The 21,211-nt window shown below is 53.8% G+C and overlaps 1 protein-coding gene across 1 annotated transcript; it reads left to right on the top strand.

Moving 5' to 3' along the window:
* Positions 1-1,592: 1,592 nt before the first annotated feature.
* Positions 1,593-20,104, top strand: PABPC1L (poly(A) binding protein cytoplasmic 1 like). Its single transcript, XM_026503593.4, has 15 exons — positions 1,593-1,821; positions 3,652-3,845; positions 5,405-5,520; positions 7,179-7,318; positions 7,517-7,611; positions 9,895-10,032; positions 10,325-10,420; positions 14,140-14,406; positions 15,194-15,278; positions 15,900-16,028; positions 16,549-16,652; positions 17,519-17,612; positions 18,867-18,997; positions 19,459-19,533; positions 19,915-20,104. The coding sequence occupies exons 1-14, from the start codon at positions 1,629-1,631 to the stop codon at positions 19,525-19,527; spliced, it is 1,851 nt and encodes a 616-aa protein (XP_026359378.2). The 5' UTR covers positions 1,593-1,628; the 3' UTR covers positions 19,528-19,533; positions 19,915-20,104.
* Positions 20,105-21,211: the final 1,107 nt, after the last annotated feature.

Raw genomic sequence — 21,211 nt, 5'->3', positions numbered from 1 at the left:
GCCTGTGAACTGATGTATGGCGCCATCTCTGTCACTACCAGAACTAGCTCCCTATTCTGGTCTACTCTTTGTTTGAAAGTAGGGGAACATCTTTATTTCATCCTATTTAGAACTGAAGTCAAGGTGGTGTAAAGGGGAAGAAATTACCATTAATAAACAGCCACTTTACCTAGTATGGGATGCCTCTCCATCCTCCACAAGGAACTATCCAGGTGTTAAGTCCTCTTTTGTAGCTTCTGAGATTTGCTAATAACAGTTACTTTGCATCCCATTCAAGACACACACACACTTTTTTTTTTTTTAACCCTGAGATGTAACCAAGCCTGTGCCAGATGCTTGCGTGAGGCAGGTGCTTGGCCCAGAGTAGGCCCCCCCAGTCATACCCAGGGTTCTACCAGACTGTCTTCTGTCCTAGCACTTTGTGGGAGCCTGCAGCACTGTTTCCTCATGGCATTTGCCTTCTCTCTAAAAACTTCCACACTCCCGTAAGGGGAGGGGAAAAATGAGGGTATTTTTCAGCCCAAGATTAGAAGTCTGGTGCTTGCTTGCTACTCTGTGCTGCACAACCAGACTAGATCAGAGCTCTTGTGCCTGTCGAAACCACCCTCCAGCAGAGGTCAGTGGAAACCTGCCTGCTTTGTTGCCATTAGGGAACCAGGAGAGTCCCTTTGAGAGGCAGGGGGAAATACTGGGAAATATGGCCCACAATGCATTGGAATTTTCTTTTAAATGTCCCCCACACCACGGCTAGGTTGAGACTGCAAGCTCAGCTTGGGGCCACTGCCACAGCCTTGTACTGTCAGGTCCCTACTGTCCCCATAGGGTAACAGTGAAGCTTCCTGATGGAATGCACGGGGAATGGCTTAGTCAAAAGAAGGGTGGGGTGGGGTGGGGGGTGCCTGGCGCCTGGCTGGCTCAGTGGGTTGGGAATCCGACTCTGATGTCCTCTCAAGTCATGATCTCAGGGTTTTGGCATTGAGCCCGCGTCGGGCTCCACGCTTAACGTGGAGCATGCTTAGGATTCTTTCTCCCCTCTGCCCCACCCCGCCCCACTGTCTCTCAAAAAAAGAGTGCGGGCTAGGAATATCCGGAAAAGATGTTGATGATAGGAGAGCCAGTATCAGGGAAGACCTTCGTGGTCTCAAATTCTCCAGTGGAGCCTTCAGTCCCAGGTCATAAGGCCGGTTCCAGAGGGGGTGCTGGATTTGGGCTGTCTTGAGAAAGACAGGAGGCAAGGTGCGCAAGCTTTGAAACTGGGTGTCGGCCTCGGAATTCTCTTCGTCGGTGAGACGCACAGAATGCCCCTGGTCCCTTCTAATCCCGGAGAAGCGCGCCGGCCGGGTTTTACTGAGAAGGGAAATGGACCGAGAGGCCCGGAGGCAATGACCTTCGGGACTGCAACAAGTCTCGGGCCGGCTCTGACCCGCGTCCCCGCAGCCCGACCCCAGGCCGGGTTGAGGGCGCGCCCCGCCTCCGGAGGCGGGGTCCCAGAGGCCCCAGCTGGGGCTCCTGGAGCGCTGAGGGGTCCCAGGTGGGGCGCGGGGCGGGGCGGGGCGGGGCGCGGCGCGGGCTAAAGGCAGGGGCTGCGCTCGGGAGGAGAGCCCCGCCGCGGCGCCTCGGTGAACGCCATGAACGCCAGCGGCCCGGGCTACCCGCTCGCCTCGCTCTACGTGGGCGACCTGCACCCCGACGTGACCGAGGCCATGCTGTACGAGAAGTTCTCGCCCGCCGGCCCCATCCTGTCCATCCGCGTGTGCCGCGACGTGGCCACCCGCCGCTCGCTGGGCTACGCCTACATCAACTTCCAGCAGCCGGCCGACGGTGAGCCCGGGGGAGGGGGACGGACGCGCAGACGCCCGGCCGCCCCGCCGACCGACCGACGCAGCTCGGGCCCGCGCAGGCATCTCTGGCCGCTCCTGGGAGACTGAGGCCCAGGGACATAGGGCGTGGGAAGGGGCCTGAGGCAGGACCGGACAATTAGTGTGTGCCTACTGTGTGTTTTGCTGCTGCTCCCTTCTACAGAGGGGAAATAGCAATTAATTAAGGCCGAGTGAAAACAGCCAAGGGCCTTGGGGTCAGGCCGACCTCGGGTTAGAAGGGTTAGAAAGCCGGCAGCTGTGTGACTTTGAGCAATTACTCAGACTTTCTGAGTTTCAGTTGCCGATCTGAAAAATGGGGATCGTACCTGCCTTTATAGAGTGGCTGGGAGGATGAGCAAGTCGAAGCACTTGGTGAGGAGGCAGGCGATGAGTGGGGGGCGCCAGGCGATGAGTGGGGGGCGCCAGGAGAGCTGGGCCTTGGGCTCGCACCCTTCCCAGCGGCCGGATCTGAGTGTGCACGGAAAGTCTCCACCCCAGGCCCCACAACCGATTTCTCAGAGCTGATAGGACTGATTAGTTTGTCAGGTCTTTGACAGCGCAGGGCATAAAGATGGAGAGCACCAGGTTTTGTGAAAGCTCTGCCACCAGGCGTGAGCTTGACCAAGAGTTCACACTCCACACCTCTCCATCTGTGAAAGGGGGCGAAGGCTTATTCTCCGATAACACAGAAGGAATGCGCTGTGTCCGCAAAGTATTTCCGGTATCCTTTGGTGCATGGTAAGGGCTCCTTAAGTGCAAACCTGAGAAAAATAAGGGTAACTCTAACGTTGAGGCTTTAAACTCCAGAAACAACTCCAAAGGCCTGCCCCAGCCAAATCCAAAAGACGCCCCTCTTCCTTTGGGTCTCCTGGGTAGGTGGGAAGGTTTCCTAAATCAGGGTTTGCTGGGGTGGTTCTCCCTGTTTCCCAGCAGGTGACTGAGCTGGATTCCAGAGAGCCTTCTCCTCTGCTCTGCTTACCCACCACTGCCTCTAACCTCTCCTCCAAGCCCTGCATGCTCTGACCTTTCTGCCAGACTTCACAGGGGAGATAAATTGAGCTCTAGAGAAGAGAAGGGATTTTGCCTCTCAGTGGGGAGGGCACAGGCGATAGCAGTGGCAGGAGAATGGGCATAGGCTGTTAGTTTTCAGACACATGACCGTTTACCAAACTCCTATTTTATGCCAGGCACAAAGTGTAAGGCACCTTGCGTATCTTACTTAATTTTCAACCTGTCCAAACCCCTGGAGGTAGATAGTATTACCTCCCTTTGTTAGATGTGGAAAGGGGGTCAACGTCTCATCATCCCCACTTCGCAGGTGAAGAAACAAGCTCAGAGAGGTGTTCTCTCCCAAAGCCCTACGACTTGGGATTGAGTCTCAACTCTGCCCCTCCGTACTTCTGAACTCTGATTTCCCCTAACTGCTGCTGCTGTTTGTCCTATGGGCCCTCCTTTGCATTGTCATCTAGTCCGTGTGCTTCCGAAAACTGCAGCGGACCTCGCTCTGCCACGGACTCTTCCCCTTTCTGAGCCTCTGTTTTCCTTCTGTGAAGTGGGGATAGAAATATGCTCACATGGCTATTGTGAGGAGCTGCATGAGACCCCAGCGGGGAGGTGGGAGGCACGCCCCGCACATGAATTCTTTCTCAGAACCTGAGGCTCCAGGTTCTTCTCTCAAGTGACACCCAGACAGTGACACTTTTTTTTTTCCTTTTTTCCTTCCAATGAAGCACCTTGGGGCTCAGGGAAAGAAATCCCCTTACTTGCTGCTTTTTCTTCTCCCTCCGTCCAGCGGAGCGGGCGCTGGACACGATGAACTTTGAAGTGATCAAAGGCCAGCCTGTCCGCATCATGTGGTCCCAGCGAGACCCAGGACTCCGCAAGTCAGGTGTGGGCAACATCTTCATCAAGAACCTGGAGGACTCCATTGACAACAAGGCCTTATATGACACCTTCTCCACCTTTGGGAACATCTTGTCTTGCAAGGTGGGCATGTCCCCTTGTGGGGCAGGGTCTGTGTCAAATACCCGAGTGGCAGAGGGATCCCGAGCCACGCCTCACTTCACAGCCCCCAGGTCTGTTCAGCGCAGCTCTGGGCACGTGGGAGTTACGCCGGTTCTCTCGGCAGATGCGTCGGAAGTCCCTGTGTATCGGTCAGCTCTTGCTGCGTAACCAATGCCGGCTTAGAGGCTGGCAGCAACCCCCATTTCTTTAGCTCATAATTCTGCAGTTGGCAATCTGGGCAGTTCTGCTCTCGGCTGGCTCCTTCTTATGCCCGCTGCAGGCTGACTGGCTCTGTTTCTAGAGCGTGGTTGGCTGTCAGCTGGAGCACCTCGGCTCTCCTCCCTGTGGTCTTTCCTCCTCCAGTGGGCTAGCCCAGACTATTCTCCTGACAAAGGGCAGTGTCCAAGGAGACCGAGTGGAAGCTTACCAGGCCTCTTGAGATGTAAGCTCGGAACTGGCCCTCCTTCCCTTCCACTGCATTCTGTTGGCCAAAGCAACAGTCCGAAGTCATGAGACCAGTCCAAATTCAGAGAGAGAGGACAGTAGACACAACAGGGTAAAGGGCATGGATACAGGAAGGCTGCTAATTAAGGCCATCAGGGCAGTCAAGTCTCGAGGATTCCTCTGGGCCACTGAGGATTGGACAGAAAGCTGGCTGTGACCCGGGCAAGTCTCTGAGGCCTAACGAGGACCCATTGTGGTGGTGGGCCAGGTCAGATACGAGGCACACGGTGTGGGGCCTACCCCGGGAGTTCTCAGGCTGGTTGGAGACGCCGAGACTTTTTGGAAAAGCTGGAAATTGGGCTCTGAGGAAAAAGCCTAGTGAACCATGTAGTCAGAGGCTCAGGATAGAAACCAAGTCCATGCGGCTGCTGGGGAAAGGGTTCTGGAGTGCGATGGGCAAAGCACTGGCCACGTGTAGTCTGTCCAGCTGCCAAGAAGTCAGCACAACATAGTGGGTCAGATCTTGGACTTTGGTGCTGACCGTCTGGGGATCAAATCCCACCTCCTCCGTTTCCTGGCAGTGTGACCCTGGGCCAGCTGTGTAACTTCTCCACACCTCGGCTTCCTCTACAAGGGGGCCATGGTAGAGCCCACCTCACAGGCTTGTGGTGCCTGTATTTTAAGTCTGGTAGTCTTCCCGACATTGAAAGGACACCCAGCACCCTGTTCACTATCTAAGTGGTAGCTGTCATAAGCAGAAACTTTGCTGGCTAGTGACCTTGGCCTAGCCCTCTTATTCCCATTTTCCCCAATCAGGCAGCTGGGGCTCAGAGGTTAAGAATTGCCTGGAGGGGCTCTTCTAGCAAATATGACAAGATGAGCATGTGATCCCCTCAGCAGTGCTTGGTCCAGAGTGGGGCCCCCAGTCAACATGATTAAATCTGGATAGAAGAGCTGGGGGTGGAGTGGAACTTGAAGGGACCCCGTGTGGGGCGCAGAGTCCACACTCAGTCGTTATTCGTCACTTTTGCCATTGTTTTGTACCTGAACCCTCTGTTGGGTGCCCCCCCACCCCATCCTTCTCCCCTGCGGTCCAGGTGGTGTGTGACGATCATGGGTCCCGGGGCTTCGGCTTTGTCCACTTTGAGACCCACGAGGCTGCGCAGCAGGCCATTGCCACCATGAACGGGATGCTGCTGAATGACCGCAAAGTGTGAGTGGTGGCACGTGGTGGGGGGAGGGGGAGCTGCCGGTCACCATCTCATGGGCGCTGGGCGCGGAGCGCAGCCAGAACGCTGCGGGCGGTGTGACCTCGGAAGAGTTTAGTCCCTCGGGAGTTCCCTTGCCCCAGGGAAGAACAGGCCTGTGGATACTCCTCAGAGGATTGCTCTGAGTCGTAAGGAAGGGGATTTTGAAATTCCAGCAGGAGCAGCTAATGGCCAGATCACCGCAGGGGTCAGTGATTTCGTCTGCTTTCCAGCCTTCTCGGCAGGGCTGTGAATTTTTTTCTTAAACCTTTTGTGTCGTTTCATGGGGTTTTCGGATGGGTGAGGGAAGTAGGCCGAAGCTCAGCCTGCCATCTTCATACATGTAAATTCGGTAGCCCCCCCCTCACTTCATGGGGGGCAGTGGAGCTGCAGATGCTGCGGAGAATCCCCTCCCCCAGTCTGGATTCTGCCTGCGTGACCACCAGCCCACGCTCAGCGCCACCGAGGGAAGGAGGCTCTAAGCTGGGAGAGCTGAGAGTTGCTTTGTCCGGAGCGGCTCGGGGAGGCTCCGATCCGTGAAAGCGAGCCCGGCGGGCTTTCCCCAGGTCGCAGAAGGACGTGATCTTTGTTAGCTGTGGTTTGCCCGGGTTCACCTTTGCAACTCCATGCTCTGTAATTTTTAGTGCCGGCTACCGCTAGTTTGTGCTAAGGGGGCTATAGATGCCATCGAATTTTCTCATGTTTTCTTCTTAACCTAGGATACTTTCCTAGGTGTGTTTACATGAACTTGGAAATGACAATTTTGAAAATTAATATTTTCCGTCGCCCCACAGTAACCCTGGCGTGGACCATGTCTGCTTCTCTCACCACTGCTTCCTTAGCACATCCAGGACTGTTACATGAGTCAGCAAATGTATGACCTGAGTTTCATCCCCAGTTCTTATTTTATTTTGTATTTTTTCTTAAAGATTTTATTTATTTCAGAGAGAGAGCAGTCATGAGCAGGGGGAGGGGCAGTGGGAGAAGCAGGCTCCCACTGAGCAGGGAGCCCGATGTGGGACTTGATCCCAGGACCCTGGGATCATGACCTCAGTCAAAGGCAGACACTTAACTGACTGACTGAGCCACACAGGTGCCCCTGTATTTTTTTTTTTTTAAATAATCTCTACATCCAATGTGGGGCTTGAACTTACAGCCCTGAGACCAAGAGTTACATCCTCCACTGACTGAGCCAGCCAGGTGCCCTTCATCCCCAGTTTTATAGGAATGAACACTGAGGCTCAGAGAGGTTAAGTAACTTGCCCAGGGTCACACCGCTAGGCAAGCGCAGCGTGAGGATTCAGGCCCTCATCTGTATGACTTCCAAGTTCAGGCTTGCCCTGCTCTCCTGCGCACTCAGCTGCCTGGCAGATGGTAGGAGCTCCCTGTACATTTGCCCCAAGAATGAATTCTTCTTAACCTTATGCTAGAGCATAGAATCTTGGCTGTTGGAGGTGGCCTGGCCTTGGCTGTATTCCATCTAACGAGTGCCCTGCCCAACCTCCTGATGAGGGGTACGGGGGCCTTGGAGGCTGGCAGCAATCCGTGCAAGTGACCCTGGGTTGCTGGGTGGAATGGGGTGGCTGAGGGCTGGCAGCTGCCAACCCCATCAGTGTGTCCGCAGCTTCGTGGGCCACTTCAAGTCCCGACGGGAGCGGGAAGCAGAGCTGGGAGCTCGGGCCGTGGAGTTCACCAACATTTATGTGAAGAACCTCCATGTGGACGTGGACGAGCAGGGCCTGCAGGACCTCTTCTCCCAGTTTGGTGGGCAAGCTCCCCAAGGGAATCAGGGATCACTTTGTCTATTCCCAGGTTGGGCTGGGAGGAGGGGCCTTTCTGGGGGCTTCCTGAGGGGTCAGTAGGGGGCAGCATTAAGTAGTCTAAAACCACATCGTGGGGGAAGGGAGGAGAACATCTTGGGGCTTCCCAAACTCCCCTTTGAGCCAGGTTGGCCCTTCCCAGGGAAAATGCTGAGTGTGAAGGTGATGAGGGACGACATCGGCCACTCCCGAGGCTTCGGCTTTGTCAACTTTGAGAAGCACGAAGAAGCCCAGAAGGTAGGAGCCTCCCCATGGCTCTGTTTCATGAAGGAGGCACCAAGCCAGCCCTAGCAAGAAAGGAGATCAGGTGCAGGGGGCTCCAGCTGCCTTGGAGGAGAGGAAAATCCCTCTGCAGTCTGGGCCCACACCAGTCAGGGCCCTTCCTTCCTGTGGCAAAGGCAGAAGGTTTCAGCCTCCTTTGGGTGCTTCCAAACCCTAAGGTCAACTGCTTTTTGTAGGTTCTTGCCACACATGGGAGGCGGAGGGGCCTCTGAGACAGCCACTGCCCTCTTCTTGAATTGATGGTGGGATTGAGGCTGGGGAGGGGATGTGCTATGTGATTCCTTGCTCCCAGGTCTTTGCAAATGCTGTTTCTCAAAACATTTCTCTTCCCTGGCTCTTTAGCTTAATGCTGTCCAATGGAAATATAGTGGGAGCCACATATGAGATTTAAAATTTTCCAGCAGCCACATTAAAAAGGGTAAAAAACCAAAAACAAGTTGATTTTTGTAATGTCTCATTCAACTTAACCTACTGAAATTATCACTCCAGTGTATATTAAAATGGAGATATTTGACACTCCCCCTTTTTTGTGTTAATTCTTTGAAATCCGGTGCTCCCAGCACAGGTGAACTCAGACCAGCCATGGTTCGAGTGCTCAGGGGCTACATGTGGCTAGTGACCGCCCTATGAGACAGTGTGGCTTTAGACTACTTAGCGCTTACCCTGTGGGTTTCCACGTACGCTTTCCCTCCTCCAAGAAGCCTCTTCTGTCCTCATGCTTCTGGTGAGGTGCCCCTTCTGCCCCTCTCCATCAGTAACACCGATCTCCATGTAGAGAACCTGAGGGTAGAGACCGGGTCTCATTTCACCACTAAATCTCTGGCGTGGCACCTGCCAGTAGGTACAAGACCATTGGACATGGGGGACCTCAGCTCACTGTGGATGCTGGCTGGAGCTCTGACCCGGTGCCATCTTGATGGCAACCGCTGCTCCCTGAGCACTTAGCACGGACCAGCGCTAAGGGCTGCACACGCTGTCCTGTCTGCTCCACCAGTACAGGCTCAGCAGTTACCCGACTGAGCCGCCCGGGCGCCCCTATGTGAAAATACTAACTAGCTGACCACTTAAAAAGTCAGTTCCCTTCTGTTCAAGCCCCATGTTGGGCATAGAGCTTACTTTAAAAAGTCCCCTTTCAAACATTTCTTCTCACTAATGCTAGTGTCTAATCCTAGCCATTGAGCTGGCACTCACAGGAGTCTACCTTTTGCTGATTTTTTTTTTTTTTTTTTTTTTTTTTTTTTTTTTGCAGATGAGTCCATGTAAATTCAGTTCAGTATAAACGCATTAAGAGAAGTTGCATGTCATGCAATCAAAGCCACTGACAATTTAGGACACAGCAGTCTTAGGCCGGCTAACTGACGAAAAGAAAAAGAAAAAACGGTTAAGACCTGTTTCTTAAGAACAAAAACGAAAGCCCTCCTAGTTAGCAAAATAGATTCTTTATGCTGTGAAATCCAACATGAAGTGAAGGCTGTTGATTATGCTCTCACGCCATTTTGAAAGAATTCTGCTCGCTGCTCCGTTCAGACAATCAGTGTAGGTACAGTGAAGAGCCTAAATGTTAAATGTGGGAGATTTGCTTATTTCAATTTCACTTTTTAAAGTATAGCTCCAATCAAATTTTTATTTTTTTATTTTTTAAAGATTTTATTTGCCAGAGAGAGAGAGAGAGAATACGAACGAACAAGCAGGGGAAGCAGCAGGCAGAGGGAGAAGCAGGCTTCCTGCCGAACAAGGACCCTGAGATCATGACCTGAGCCAAAGGCAGACGCCACCCAGGCGTCCCCAAATTTTTTAAATCTACGGTTTATTCTGAAATTTTGTCCCCTGTTTTTATTTTTTATTTTTTATTTTTTATTTTTTATTTTTTAAAGATTTTATTTATTTATCCGACAGAGATAGAGACAGCCAGCGAGAGAGGGAACACAAGCAGGGGGAGTGGGAGAGGAAGAAGCAGGCTCATAGCGGAGGAGCCTGATGTGGGGCTCGATCCCACAACGCCGGGATCACGCCCTGAGCCGAAGGCAGACGCTTAACCGCTGTGCCACCCAGGCGCCCCATGTCCCCTGTTTTTAAAAAGTGGATTCACTTTAAGTGGCCTTTATCCTGGTGCTAATTATTCTCAGCTAGCGAGGCTGGCCAGCTTGCAGGTGGCCCCCTTCAGGCCCGGATGCTGGGACTAGAGGCCAGAGCCTCGTGGGGGTGGTTACCAAGGACTCTCGCCCCTTCCCTGGCCAGGCTGTGACGGACATGAATGGGAAGGAGGTGAGCGGGCGGCTGCTGTACGTGGGCCGGGCCCAGAAGCGGGTGGAACGGCAGAATGAGCTGAAGCGTAGGTTCGAGCAGATGAAGCAGGACCGGGCGACCCGTTACCAGGTGACAGCCCCCTGGTGACAGCTGCTGCTATGTGAGCATGTCCGTGTGTGTGGAGGGCCCTGAGTGGGAAGCCTTCCTCCGGCAATCCCACGTCTGTGAACTTGGCTTTGGAGGTTGGGGAGTTGGGGGCTGTAGCTTCCAGGGGATGGGCATGCTGAGTGACGGGGGGGCATGGGTACCATGCAAGATTGGAAACAAGAGACTGGGTGGCCAGGGCTTCCAGGCCCCCGACACAGGGCAACCCGGGGCTTGGAGGGGAAGGGACGCACCCCGCAGTAACCTCTCTTTCTAGGGCGTGAACCTGTACGTTAAGAACCTGGATGACTCCATCGATGATGAGAAGCTGAGAAAAGAGTTCTCTCCCTATGGCGTGATTACCAGCGCTAAGGTGAGGACTGGGGGCTCCTGCAGGGGATAGAGAGCCTGCCCCTCCTGTCCTCCTGCTGGCTGCACGCCCCTCCCTTCCTTCCTTGTGGCTTCCAAGGAGTTGGTGCTGAGCTACTCCTTGGAGAGTTTGGGGGGCTGTGTCTGACTCCCAGCTTGATGTCCATTTGCAGCCTTGTCTGCTCTGGAGGGGAGGGGGTGGGAGTCCAGTCCCAGTCACACAGCTGGACTTATTGGGGCTCCCTGTAAACTTGGTTCATTCAACAAGCATTTATTGAGTGCCTACTGTATGCCAGATTCTAGAAATTCATACCTCAGAATTTCCACTGACTCTTATGTTCAGGACCTCAGTTTCCATTTGGAAAACGAGAGGGTCAGGCTGCTTCATTCATCATTCCTTCTTCCCCATTTACTGAGCACTTGAGTGCCATGTGCCCAGCCCACTTAGCACCTGATGGGTGATAATTTGGCCGCTCGACTCAGTAGCTCTGTGACCTTTAGCCCATGGCTTCTGAACTTCACCTATACGATGAGAGTATTGGGCTCATGGGATGTTTCTCAACCCTGGCTTATTAAAATCCCCTGGGGAGCTCTTAAAGACAGACACTGGAGTCAGACAAATCGAAAGAAGATTTCAGAGTAGGGCCTGGGCCTTTTATTTTAAACCTCCTCAGGATTTTCAGATAACCCAGTATTCCTTCATTCCATACTTAAGCACCTCCTGGCTTACCAGGCCCTCTGGGAAGCCCATAGTAACGAGTTAGACGTGGTTCTTGCCCTTGGTAGCTTCTAGTCAAGTGGGGAAGGCAGACGCGTCACTAACTCAAATCGATTAGAAGGTGTGTGTGGAGGGGGCTGGGAGTATTGGAGGCAGAGCTGTGGTAGGTCAGGGGAGCAGGAAGGAGGGCTTCCTGTGAGAAGTGGCAGTGGCAGAAGCATTTGGCTTGGCTGTGAGGGGATAGGGAGCTGCAGGAACTTTCCAAAGACATCAGTGTGAGTGGTGGAGCTGGAGACCAGCATATGTGAGGTGATGGTTGAGTTCTTAGGAAGTGGTCTAGAAGTTCTTTGCCTGTTGAATCCAATTTTATTTATTTTTTAAAATTTTTAAAAAATATGTATTTGTCAGAGCACAAACAGGGCGTGGCAGGCAGGGGCAGAAGCAGGCTTCCCACTGAGCAGGGAGCTGGATGTGGGGCTCGATCCCAGGGCCCTGGGATCGTGACCTGAGCCGAAAGCAGACACTTTACCAACTGAGCCCCCCAGGCGCCCCTGTTGAATCCAATTTTAAATGTCCTTCAGGAAGCCTGGTGTGTAGGGCAGAGGTTCTAACAATTTTTGAGTTAAGGACCTGTGGAGATAATTGTGAGGGAGCCATGGGACCTATAAATCAGCATCAGTAAATTTGCTTAAACTTTACAAAATAGCTGTGGGCCCTCCTTCCCAGCAAATATATTAGTGTGGTATTGTGGTTGAAAACTGGGATATTAAAGTTAATTAGAACTAGGTCTAAATCCCAGTCCTACATTAACTAGCTGTAGAATCGGAGGAAAGTGACTTTGCCTTTTGGATCTGTTTACCCATCTGTAAAATGGGAGCAACATTCCCTACCTCCCAAGGTGTCCTGAGCACTAAAGAGCCTGCAGGCCGAGCACCTGCCCACAACAAGCAGTGAAATGATGATTTGCTTATTCACACGTGGTGTCTCATTTCTGGTGATTCACCGACCTCCTTGAGGACTCCTAGAGGGAAGGGAATCGTAAAAATCTGGGTTGCTCAGAGTCGCAGCACTATCTCATTAATTGACCAGTTAGGTTATAAAGTGGGTATTTTATGTAAGTCTACATATTTATATGATTTTGACTGCATTCAAAATACAGTGAGAATGAAAATGAGTTAAGGCCTATAAAGTGCTAAAAACACTGTCGTGTTTATAGGAAGCTGCATAAATGTATTTCGTCGTTATTTACTACCTAACAGAAGTTCTTATTAACTTATTAAGACAATACTTTTGTGCCAAGAAAATCTGGTTGACGAAAGCCTATGGATCCCTTCTAGAATATTTCTCAATGCATAAAAGAAAATTCAGAGACTTACAGAAAAACAATTATACTGAAACATATTTATCAAGATATGACGGTGATAGCAGTGGGTGCTTCGTTTTTGTATCCAACCGTAAGATCTAGGGAGGTAGCAGTCAGCATAGACGATATTTTGAGGGCAGCAGTGATTAACATGATAGGAAAATATATTCTTTCTCTTCCTGACAAAATCCCAAGCACAGCCAAGACTCCCCTATTTTTTTGGTCCATATTCACAATAGAAGGGGATGCTAATGAAAAAGGCCATTTTCCCCATAAAGTTCACAGACCTCCTGACCCCTATCCACTGGCCTCCCTGAGGGGGGGTCTATGAACTCTCCGGCTCAGGCCCCCGGGTGAATGGGTAGCAAAGTGCAGTTTGAACACCAGTGATCTAGAACATGCGCTCTAATAGGGCAGATTTTAAAAGTATGTCAGCTCAAGTCCAAATGTGTGAGCCAGACCAGTGTCGTGACCCTAAAAAAGATTACGAACTATACATGTAATGCGGATTGGATCCTGGAAGAGAAAAATCATATTTATTAGAAAAACTAGTGAAAGCTGAATGAGACCTGCAGTTAATGGCATTGTGGCTGATAATTAATAATATCGTCCCAACGTTAATATACACATGGACCCTGTTCCCAGGGGGGCAAGCTGGCTGAAAGATAGCCACTCTACTATTTTTGCAACTTTTCTGTACATCTAAAATTATTCCAAAAATTTAAAAAGGTGATTTTAATAACAAAGCTGAGAACCTGGCTCAGTGCCTGCAGAGGCAATGGACGTTTACCAGAACACTGCACTGGGTGTGAATCCTGTCCGATGGGTGACCCTGGACAAGTCGCTCTTTTTTTTTTTTTTTTTTTTTTGATTGTAATAAGGACTTTTCTTTCTACCACAAAGAAAATAGAATAAGACACCAGAAATATAAATCTTAATCCTTTTTATATTCTATATAAATCTAATTTTACTGCACTTTCTAGGAAATGCACTCTTAAGAACATTTTATTCTTTCCCTAATTCCTAAATGAACCAAAGAACTGTATGGGTAGTTTTAAAAAAGAAAAAAAAGAACAGTAGTGAAAATGCAGATTTTCATTACCAGGACCTCAGATGGAGTGTTTAAGATTGTGGCTCTGGCTAAAGGACCCTGCCCTGTTCTTGGATTGTAAGCAATCCTAAACTATCCTCTTCCTTCCTGATAGCCTGTGTGATGAAGGTAGATCCCATTTAAACCAGCTTTCCGTCACAGCTTAGGAACATCATTTCAGAAAGAAAATTAAGAAACCCTGAAATGCAGCGGTTCCCACTCCCTGAGATAGGGGAGCGTCCTATTAAACAGCAAGCAGCCCCCAGTTAGCAAGTGGCCTGGTCTGCGCCAAGTCACTCTGGAGCCCGTTTCCACGGCCTGTGAAGTGGGAGTGGCGGTCCCCCCCCCCCCCCGCATCAGGTGGTACCTGTGATGTGAGCAGGCCCATCGTATCTGGCATGTGGTGGGCCTCAGTCAATGTCAGGGGGCACGGTTTCCCCTGGGCCTGCTCAGTGCCGGGCTGGGCCCCGGGGCGGGGCGGGGGAGGGGAGCACAGTCCCCAGGAGTCTTCCTTCCCCACCCCCAGCAGCCCTTGTCTTGTCTTGCTTTTAGGTGATGACAGAGGGTGGCCACAGCAAGGGGTTTGGCTTTGTGTGTTTTTCCTCCCCAGAAGAGGCGACGAAGGCCGTGACCGAGATGAACGGGCGCATCGTGGGCACCAAGCCGCTGTACGTGGCACTGGCCCAGCGCAAAGAGGAGCGGAAGGCCATCCTGACCAACCAGTACATGCAGCGTCTCTCCACGGTGCGGGCTCTGGGCGGCCCCCTCTTGGGCTCCTTCCAGCAGCCCGCCAGCTACTTCCTGCCCGCCGTGCCCCAGGTGATGACCCGCCGGCCCCCTTCCCTGGCAGCCAGGTGGGGCAGGAGGACAGCTTCCTGGTAGATGTGGGCTCTCAGCGTGTTTCTGCTGGAAACTCGGCAGGCAGGCTGTTCTAAGCCCATCCGTAAGAGGCGGGTAAGCGTGTCCTGTCAAGCAGCCCTTCCCAAGCAGGGAGAGAGTCGTGTTCTGCTAGAAGAGTCTCTCTGGTCACATGAGTTGGAGAAACAACGCATTACACCAAAGGGACCCGGCTTTCTATGCTGTACGACGCTTCCCTATTGCATCACTCTCCCCTCACGGGCGGTATCATTAGGACTCCGCAGCCCGGCAGAGCGCGTGTAGCATTTCCCCAAATTAGAGGGTCGTGTCTTGTGGGCTGCCCGGCAGCCCGCTGCGGGACTCGTGTTCGGAGGAGCACGGCGTGGGAAGGGCGCCCACGGGACCGAGCGGAAGTGGGAGGGTGCGGCCGTGAGCGGCTGCTGGGACAGACGTATGGACTCCTGGCCGTAGCTTCCGCTCACACAGGTCCGAGTCGGTGTGTGACCATTTCATGCCGCTCTTCGGGCCACCTGCTGTGATCAGGGGCAGGGATTGAACCTGAGGCCTCGCCCCGAAGGGTTCGGGGCTCACGGACAGCCTGAGCTGGGCAGCAGGGGCCTCATCCCAGCTCGCGGGGCCTCACTCTGCAGTCCCTGGAGGGGACGGTGGAGCTCCCGCAGGGGTGTCCGGGAGGGGGTGCGGTTTCTCACCTGTTGCAGAGCCCTGAAGCCAGTCTTCTCTCTCACAGCCTCCAGCCCAGGCTGCGTACTATGCCTCCGGCCCCTCCGTGCAGCCCGCCCCCAGGTGGACGGCCCAGCCTCCGAGAGTCTCCTGTGAGTGATCAGCCCCTGGTACCCTCGGCCTGGCCCGCGGGGGTGGGCCCTGCAGGGCAGCGTGGAACCTGGGGCTACGAACACAGGCTCTGGGGGCAAGCCTTGCTCTGCTACTACCCCGGGTGTTAATTCGGTGGGTAACTTCCCCTCGAGTTTCCTCTTCTGAACGAGGCATGCATAAAACACCACGCAGTAGCCGAACTTGTAAAAGACTCGCGGGTGTAGCCGTTCTCCTCAGTTAGCTCCCAAGACTTGTCCGATCTGTGACCGTCACAATGAACTCCTGGGGCTCTGTTGCTGATGGATGGCTCCTCTCTAGGAGGGCAGCTCACCCTGACTTGACAGTGTCTTGGGGGCCCCTGTGGGTGTGGTCATGATGCCTATGCCTCCTGGGGCTCTGGGTAGAAACAAGTTGGCTTTGTTATTGTAGATTTTCACACACTCCCCTTCCCCCAGAGTTCTGGGTCTGCCCGACTCGGTGAATTCACTTGTCTTTTTGCTGAGAACGTTCTGGTTCCCCTTTCCCATTCCCTTGCTCACCCTGGAACCTTCAGGGTGCAGTGGGCCACTCGGATTGTCCTGCCCCGCCAACCTTTCTCTCCATGTTCTCTGTGCCACAAGCCACCTACCCTCCAGCTGCCTCAATGGTCCGGCCACCAGCCATGTTGCGGCGCCCCCCGGCCCAGGTCAGCAGTGTCAGGCAGGCCTCTACCCAGGTGCCACCCCCGGGGCCCCACACCCAAAGAGTGGGTGAGTGTGGGCAGGGCCAAGAGGAATGGGGGTGTGAGGAGGGCGGGGCAGGGGCTTGGTGCGGGGTTGGCACAGGACTGGCCTCCACGGTGACCTGGTCGTGTGCCCTCTTGGAGTTGACTTTGGAGGCTGTGGGACATAGGAGTTCACGTGGGCCCCAGAGTCCCACAGACGCAGTTCCCGGGCCCAGCTCGCTCTGTGGCCTTGCTAACTATCCGAGCACCTCATCTTTAAGATAGGGATGAAAACAGCACTCCTGTTTGGTCGTGCGGGTGAACGAAGTCACACACGCCAGGGCTTAGCCTCAGGATGGAACCTTAGCGAGTACGCAGCAGCGTACAGTGAACAAGGTTGTGCATTTGGGCCATAAGACAAGCCCTTCTGTTCCTTCGTCCGGCAAGCGTTCGTACATCTGTGTGCCGGCCTGCTGGTTGGCGCTGGGCTACCATGAACGTGCACCTTTAGGCTTCGTGTCTTTAGGTCGCTGTCAGGCCCTAATGCGCCTGCTTATTTCTTACAGCCAACATTGGTACCCAGACCACAGGAGCCAGCGGGGTGGCATATTCTACCCCAACCGGGCCTGTCCTGACACACAAATATTCCTCAGCAACACACAACCCTGGGGTAAGCATGGCCTGACTGCCTTCTTAGTCTGGGCTCCGGGGGGCTTGGCTCAGGACCTTGGCTAAGGCATTGGAGGCACTGGCCCTTTCTGGGCCTTGCTTTTTCTTTTCTTTTCTCTTTTTTCTCTTATTGTGAAGTTTCATTTACTAATGTGTACAATCAAGAAAGTCCCCCTTACTAACGGAAGGAGGGAAAGGGCCAAGATCACATTTGGTTTATTAATTATGATTTGCTCTGCCTGGGTTATTAGCAAAATTAATCTGGATTTCTTTAGTATTCAGCGTTGAGCAGCAGGGAAAGCTCTTCTAGAAATATGCTGAATATTGAAAGGATGTGATTAATCTACATAACAACTAAAAATATCTTCTGTAATTAAAAAGCTATGTATTTATCTCCCTGCCCCCTGCCCAAGTCCCAAACTCGGCCTTATCCTATCCTGTCCAGAATTTCAATGTGTATACTTCAAAGTCTTTCTTGCAAAAGGAACAGGTGTCCTCTTTAAGCGGCAAAATGCTTTTAAAGTTACCCTAATGTGGAAGGGTCAGGAGGATGCTGGGGATGTGGCCATAAAGCTACGTTATAAAAAGTGCATTATTTGGCCCAAAGTGAATAGTAACGCTTTCCTTTGGCGACATTCAGTGGGGGGCCTTTATAGGTTCCTGGCACCGTGGAAGGCCTCTGAATTAGTGTGTCTAGCCCACTGTGCCCTTGTTAGGGACTCTGTCCCACCCGAGTGTCCATACTTTGCCCCCTGCCCCCCGTCTTCCAGAGCCTTCTGGAGGCCTGTGTTCCCCTGCCAGGGTCCACGTTGTGAGGTCTTGCCTGTGTGTGGTGGTTAAGGGAAGTGTCCCTGGCGCCGTGTACAGGTGCAGGAGCCGGCTGTGCGCATCCCGGGACAGGAGCCCCTGACGGCGTCCATGCTGGCCGCGGCCCCACTGCACGAGCAAAAGCAGATGATTGGTGAGTGGCCTGTCCCCCTACTCTGGAGCAGGAAGCAGGGGGTTGCTGAGAGGTGGCCAGCCTGGTGGGAAAAACCTCGAATGGAGGTCAGACATGTGGACAAGGTCCAGCGTTGCTGCAGACCCACCTGCTGGGTGACCTTGCTGGGGTCGCCTCTGCTCTCTCGGCCGCCCTCCCTCTCTCGTCTTAAAATGCTTTCAGTCGAGATGGTCCCGAGGTTTCCTCAGCTCTGCTGTCCAAGCCCCCGCACGGGCTGGGGAGAGCCCAGCTGTGGGCAGATCGGGGGCCAGGAGTCAGGGTAGGGCCTTGGGTTTCTGCCGGTGAGCGTTGCAGTTCTTCCCCTCTCCCCACACGTCGTCCAGCTGCCAGGGGGCCCTGCATGGTGTGCGTGGGGCAGACACACCTTCCCTGCTGGGCTGTGAGGTCCTCGTGCAGTTCGTCCCCAGCCCGGGGTCTACGGCAGGCCCTGCCAAAGGATGCCACCCACGGTGGAACGAATGACAAGCGTGTTACTGGGTGGCAGGTTTTTTCCTCCTCGGCCATCAAGACGTCCAGGCCCTCTCTGAAGGCCCCCTTTGCCACTGCCCCATTGTTTCCTTGGCTCATTTGGGGTTTTGCCACTTCCCACTGCTCAAAAGAAATTCTACATGGGCTTTGTGGAGGCAGGAGGCTCTGTTAGCAGTTCCCTGTAAACCTCTTGACTTCCCTCGTGGGAAAACCTCTCCCACCCCAGTCCCCCGGGCTGGCCACACCCTCCACACATTGCCGAGAGGGACTGACCGCCAGTGCTAGGCCCTGTCACTAGAAGTGCCTGATGGTAGAAAGTGAATGTATCTTGTGGATGTGGCTCCCCCCTGCCCCATCTGCCCCCCCCCCCGCCCCATCTGCCCCCCCCCAAACATCCAGTCCGGCATTAGTATATCTTGTCTAGAATTTCAGTGTGTGTATTGGCAATGAACAATTTCTTGCAAGATGAGCAGGAGTAGTCTTTAAACCCCAAGTCTGTGTCCGACCCTGTGTAGATTATTTTACCTAGAATATCAAATCTGATTCTTCAAGTTCGCCTCCGAAGCAGGGTTTGCTCTGCGTACTTTACGGTTGGGAAAGAGGCTCCCAGTGGGGCTAAGTGACACAGCCTGGAAGGAGCAGTTCTGGGACGAGCCCCCGGATGCCTCCCCGCTCCGTTCCACAGTACCCGCCACCCCCATACCCTGCTCCTGGGCTGCTGGGGTATCAGCCAGGTGTTCTGTACAGGTGAGCGTCTGTACCCCCTCATCTACGATACCCACACCCAGCTGGCCGGCAAGATCACGGGCATGCTGCTGGAGATCGACAACTCAGAGCTGCTGCTCATGCTGGAGTCCCCCGAGTCCCTCAACGCCAAGGTGGTCTGGGGCCTGGGCGGCAGGGCGCCCCGCCAGGGCCGGAGGAGAGCTCACGGCAGACACCTCCCCTAGGGGCGCTACCAGGCTGTGGCTGGGACAGTTTACCTTTTCGCTAAACTTTCAGCTAATACTTGCTGAATCTTTGGGGGGGGGGGGGAGGCCTTAAGGGTTTGCCATTCCAGCCCCTCCAGATTAATCCTCTGTAGCTCTGCATGCAAGGTTTTGGTACCAGGAGCTGTGTTCTGACGGAGTGTAGGGTTAGGATTCTCCCAGCTGTCCAGCGGTGGACACCTGTCTTGAGCAGGTGACCGTGGGTTTCCGTCAGGGGCGCCTGCCAGCAGCAATGCTGTGGAGGGAAGGGACTTCCCGTACCTAGCACGCTTAGGCAGGGAGGCCAGGGCTCTGCTGGGGCCCCGCGGGGCGGCCGCCCTCACCACCATCCCCTCACTTGTGTCCCACAGGTGGAAGAGGCTCTGGCAGTGCTGCAGGCACATCAGGCCACGGAGCTGACGGCCGTGAACGTGCTCTGAAACCAGGTGGGTGGCTGGGGGTGGGACAGATGGGAGACAGAAGCAGCTGCGCCCCCGAGACGCTGGGAAAAACCAGTCCGGGACTGACTTTCAGAAACTGTGTGGCTGGCTTTCTCTGAGGCACCAAGGAGTCTGGGGGGAGCTGCGAGGATCAAAGGAAGAGGACAGACGGTGGGATTAGAATGCATGTTGACCACCGTGCAAAGTACCGGTGTCCCCTGGCCGGCCGCCCCGCCTGGCCTCAGTGGGCAAGGCCGGGCTGTCCCTGCGCATTGCCTGGCTTCACGCTCCTTGCTGGGAAGCCTGGCTTGGCCCACGGCCTTCTTAGTTGAAGGCCGGGAGTCTGCTGTGTGTTAGAAACATTTCCTCCTATTCTCTCGTCCCCAGAAAATGGAATCCCCACCGCCTCGGCTGACAAGAGGATGGCGTTTCCTGCTCTTGGCTCTCTGTCCCTGGGAACCGTAACTTCTTTCCCCATGGGGCTGCATCTGTACCTGAGCTCTGTATGTGGAAGGAAGGCGAATCACCCCGCCAGCCTGTCACCTGTTGCTTTGTGCATTAAAAGTGCTGCAAACTCTGTCCTGTCTCCCATGAGGCCTTCTTGTGTCTGAGGGAGGTGGGGCAGAGCAAAGAGGTGGGGGCTTGACTGGGCTGGGGATTTGGCTGGAAGGAACAGAAAACCCAACGCGTGCCGAAGCAGAAGGTGCTTACACCCGAGCAGAAGTGCCAGGGGCAGATGTGCACCCGGCAGTGGTCCTCACACGGCACCGAGAGAAGGAGCGAACGCCACCGCTGCCCTCGTCTGATGCACACGGAGGTTTCTGGACGCCTGGCTTGGGTACCCTGCACTGCAGGTCTACACCCCAGAAGCAGCAACTGCTTCTAGGCTCTGGCTGCCTGAGGGATTGTGTCACATAATTCTAGAAGAAACCACATCGAATCGCTTTCAGATACCTTCCTAGGTCCTGATTTTACCATCCGTTTTCATTAGTGAATCCAGATGCTTGCCTTCTAGACCTTGAGAAGAAAAAGTCCATTGTGAATGGATGTCACCACTAAACCTGCTTCACGTCAGTTGAGAGTCTTGCCTGAGAGGTGACAATAAAAGGGGCACAGCTCCCCCCTCTGGTCCCTTGGCCCTGCACATGGGTCTGTGAAGCCTAACATCTGCTCTGCTCACAGGTCTGTGGTTGCTCACACAGCAGACTCGTCCTTCAGAGGTCAGAAGCAGCATGCTGCCAGCTGAAGGGGGCAAAGGGACACTGAAAGTCCTCTGCTCTCAGAGAGTCCTCAAACTGCTTGCTGCTCCATTAGGAGAAAAGAATTTGGGCGCCTGGGTGGCTCAGTCGGTTAAGCATCTGCCTTCGGCTCAGGTCATGATCCTGGAGTCCTGGGATCGAGTCCCGCGTCGGGCTCCCTGCTCAGCGGGGAGTCTGCTTCTCTCACTGCCCTTCCTCTCACTCGTTCTCTCAATCTCTCTCTCTCTAATAAAAATCTTTAAATTGTCCCCCCGCCCCCTGCCTTTTTTTAACCGGGACAGAGCCCAGGAAAGCACTTTCTGGTCCTGGTCCTCACCCTCTCCTCCCAGCTGGGGCCTCTACAAATGTCTGCTGTGTCTGCTTTTCCGCCCTCTTCACCAGTTAAACTCCCACAGTAGAACCAAGGCAAGCGTTACTTCCTCAGG

The sequence above is a fragment of the Ursus arctos genome, unplaced genomic scaffold (genome assembly GCF_023065955.2).
Source record: "Ursus arctos isolate Adak ecotype North America unplaced genomic scaffold, UrsArc2.0 scaffold_16, whole genome shotgun sequence".
NCBI lineage: Eukaryota > Metazoa > Chordata > Mammalia > Carnivora > Ursidae > Ursus > Ursus arctos.
Note: the sequence above shows the minus strand (reverse complement) of the source record. Positions and strands in the feature narration are given on the sequence as shown.

Coding starts and splice junctions, on each gene's coding strand:
- PABPC1L (XM_026503593.4), top strand. CDS start 1,629: ATGAACGCCAGCGGCCCGGGCTACCCGCTCGCCTCGCTCTACGTGGGC. Junction 5,521..7,178: donor CTGCTGAATGACCGCAAAGT/GTGAGTGGTGGC, acceptor GTGTGTCCGCAG/CTTCGTGGGCCACTTCAAGT. Junction 15,279..15,899: donor CCAGCCTCCGAGAGTCTCCT/GTGAGTGATCAG, acceptor CTGTGCCACAAG/CCACCTACCCTCCAGCTGCC.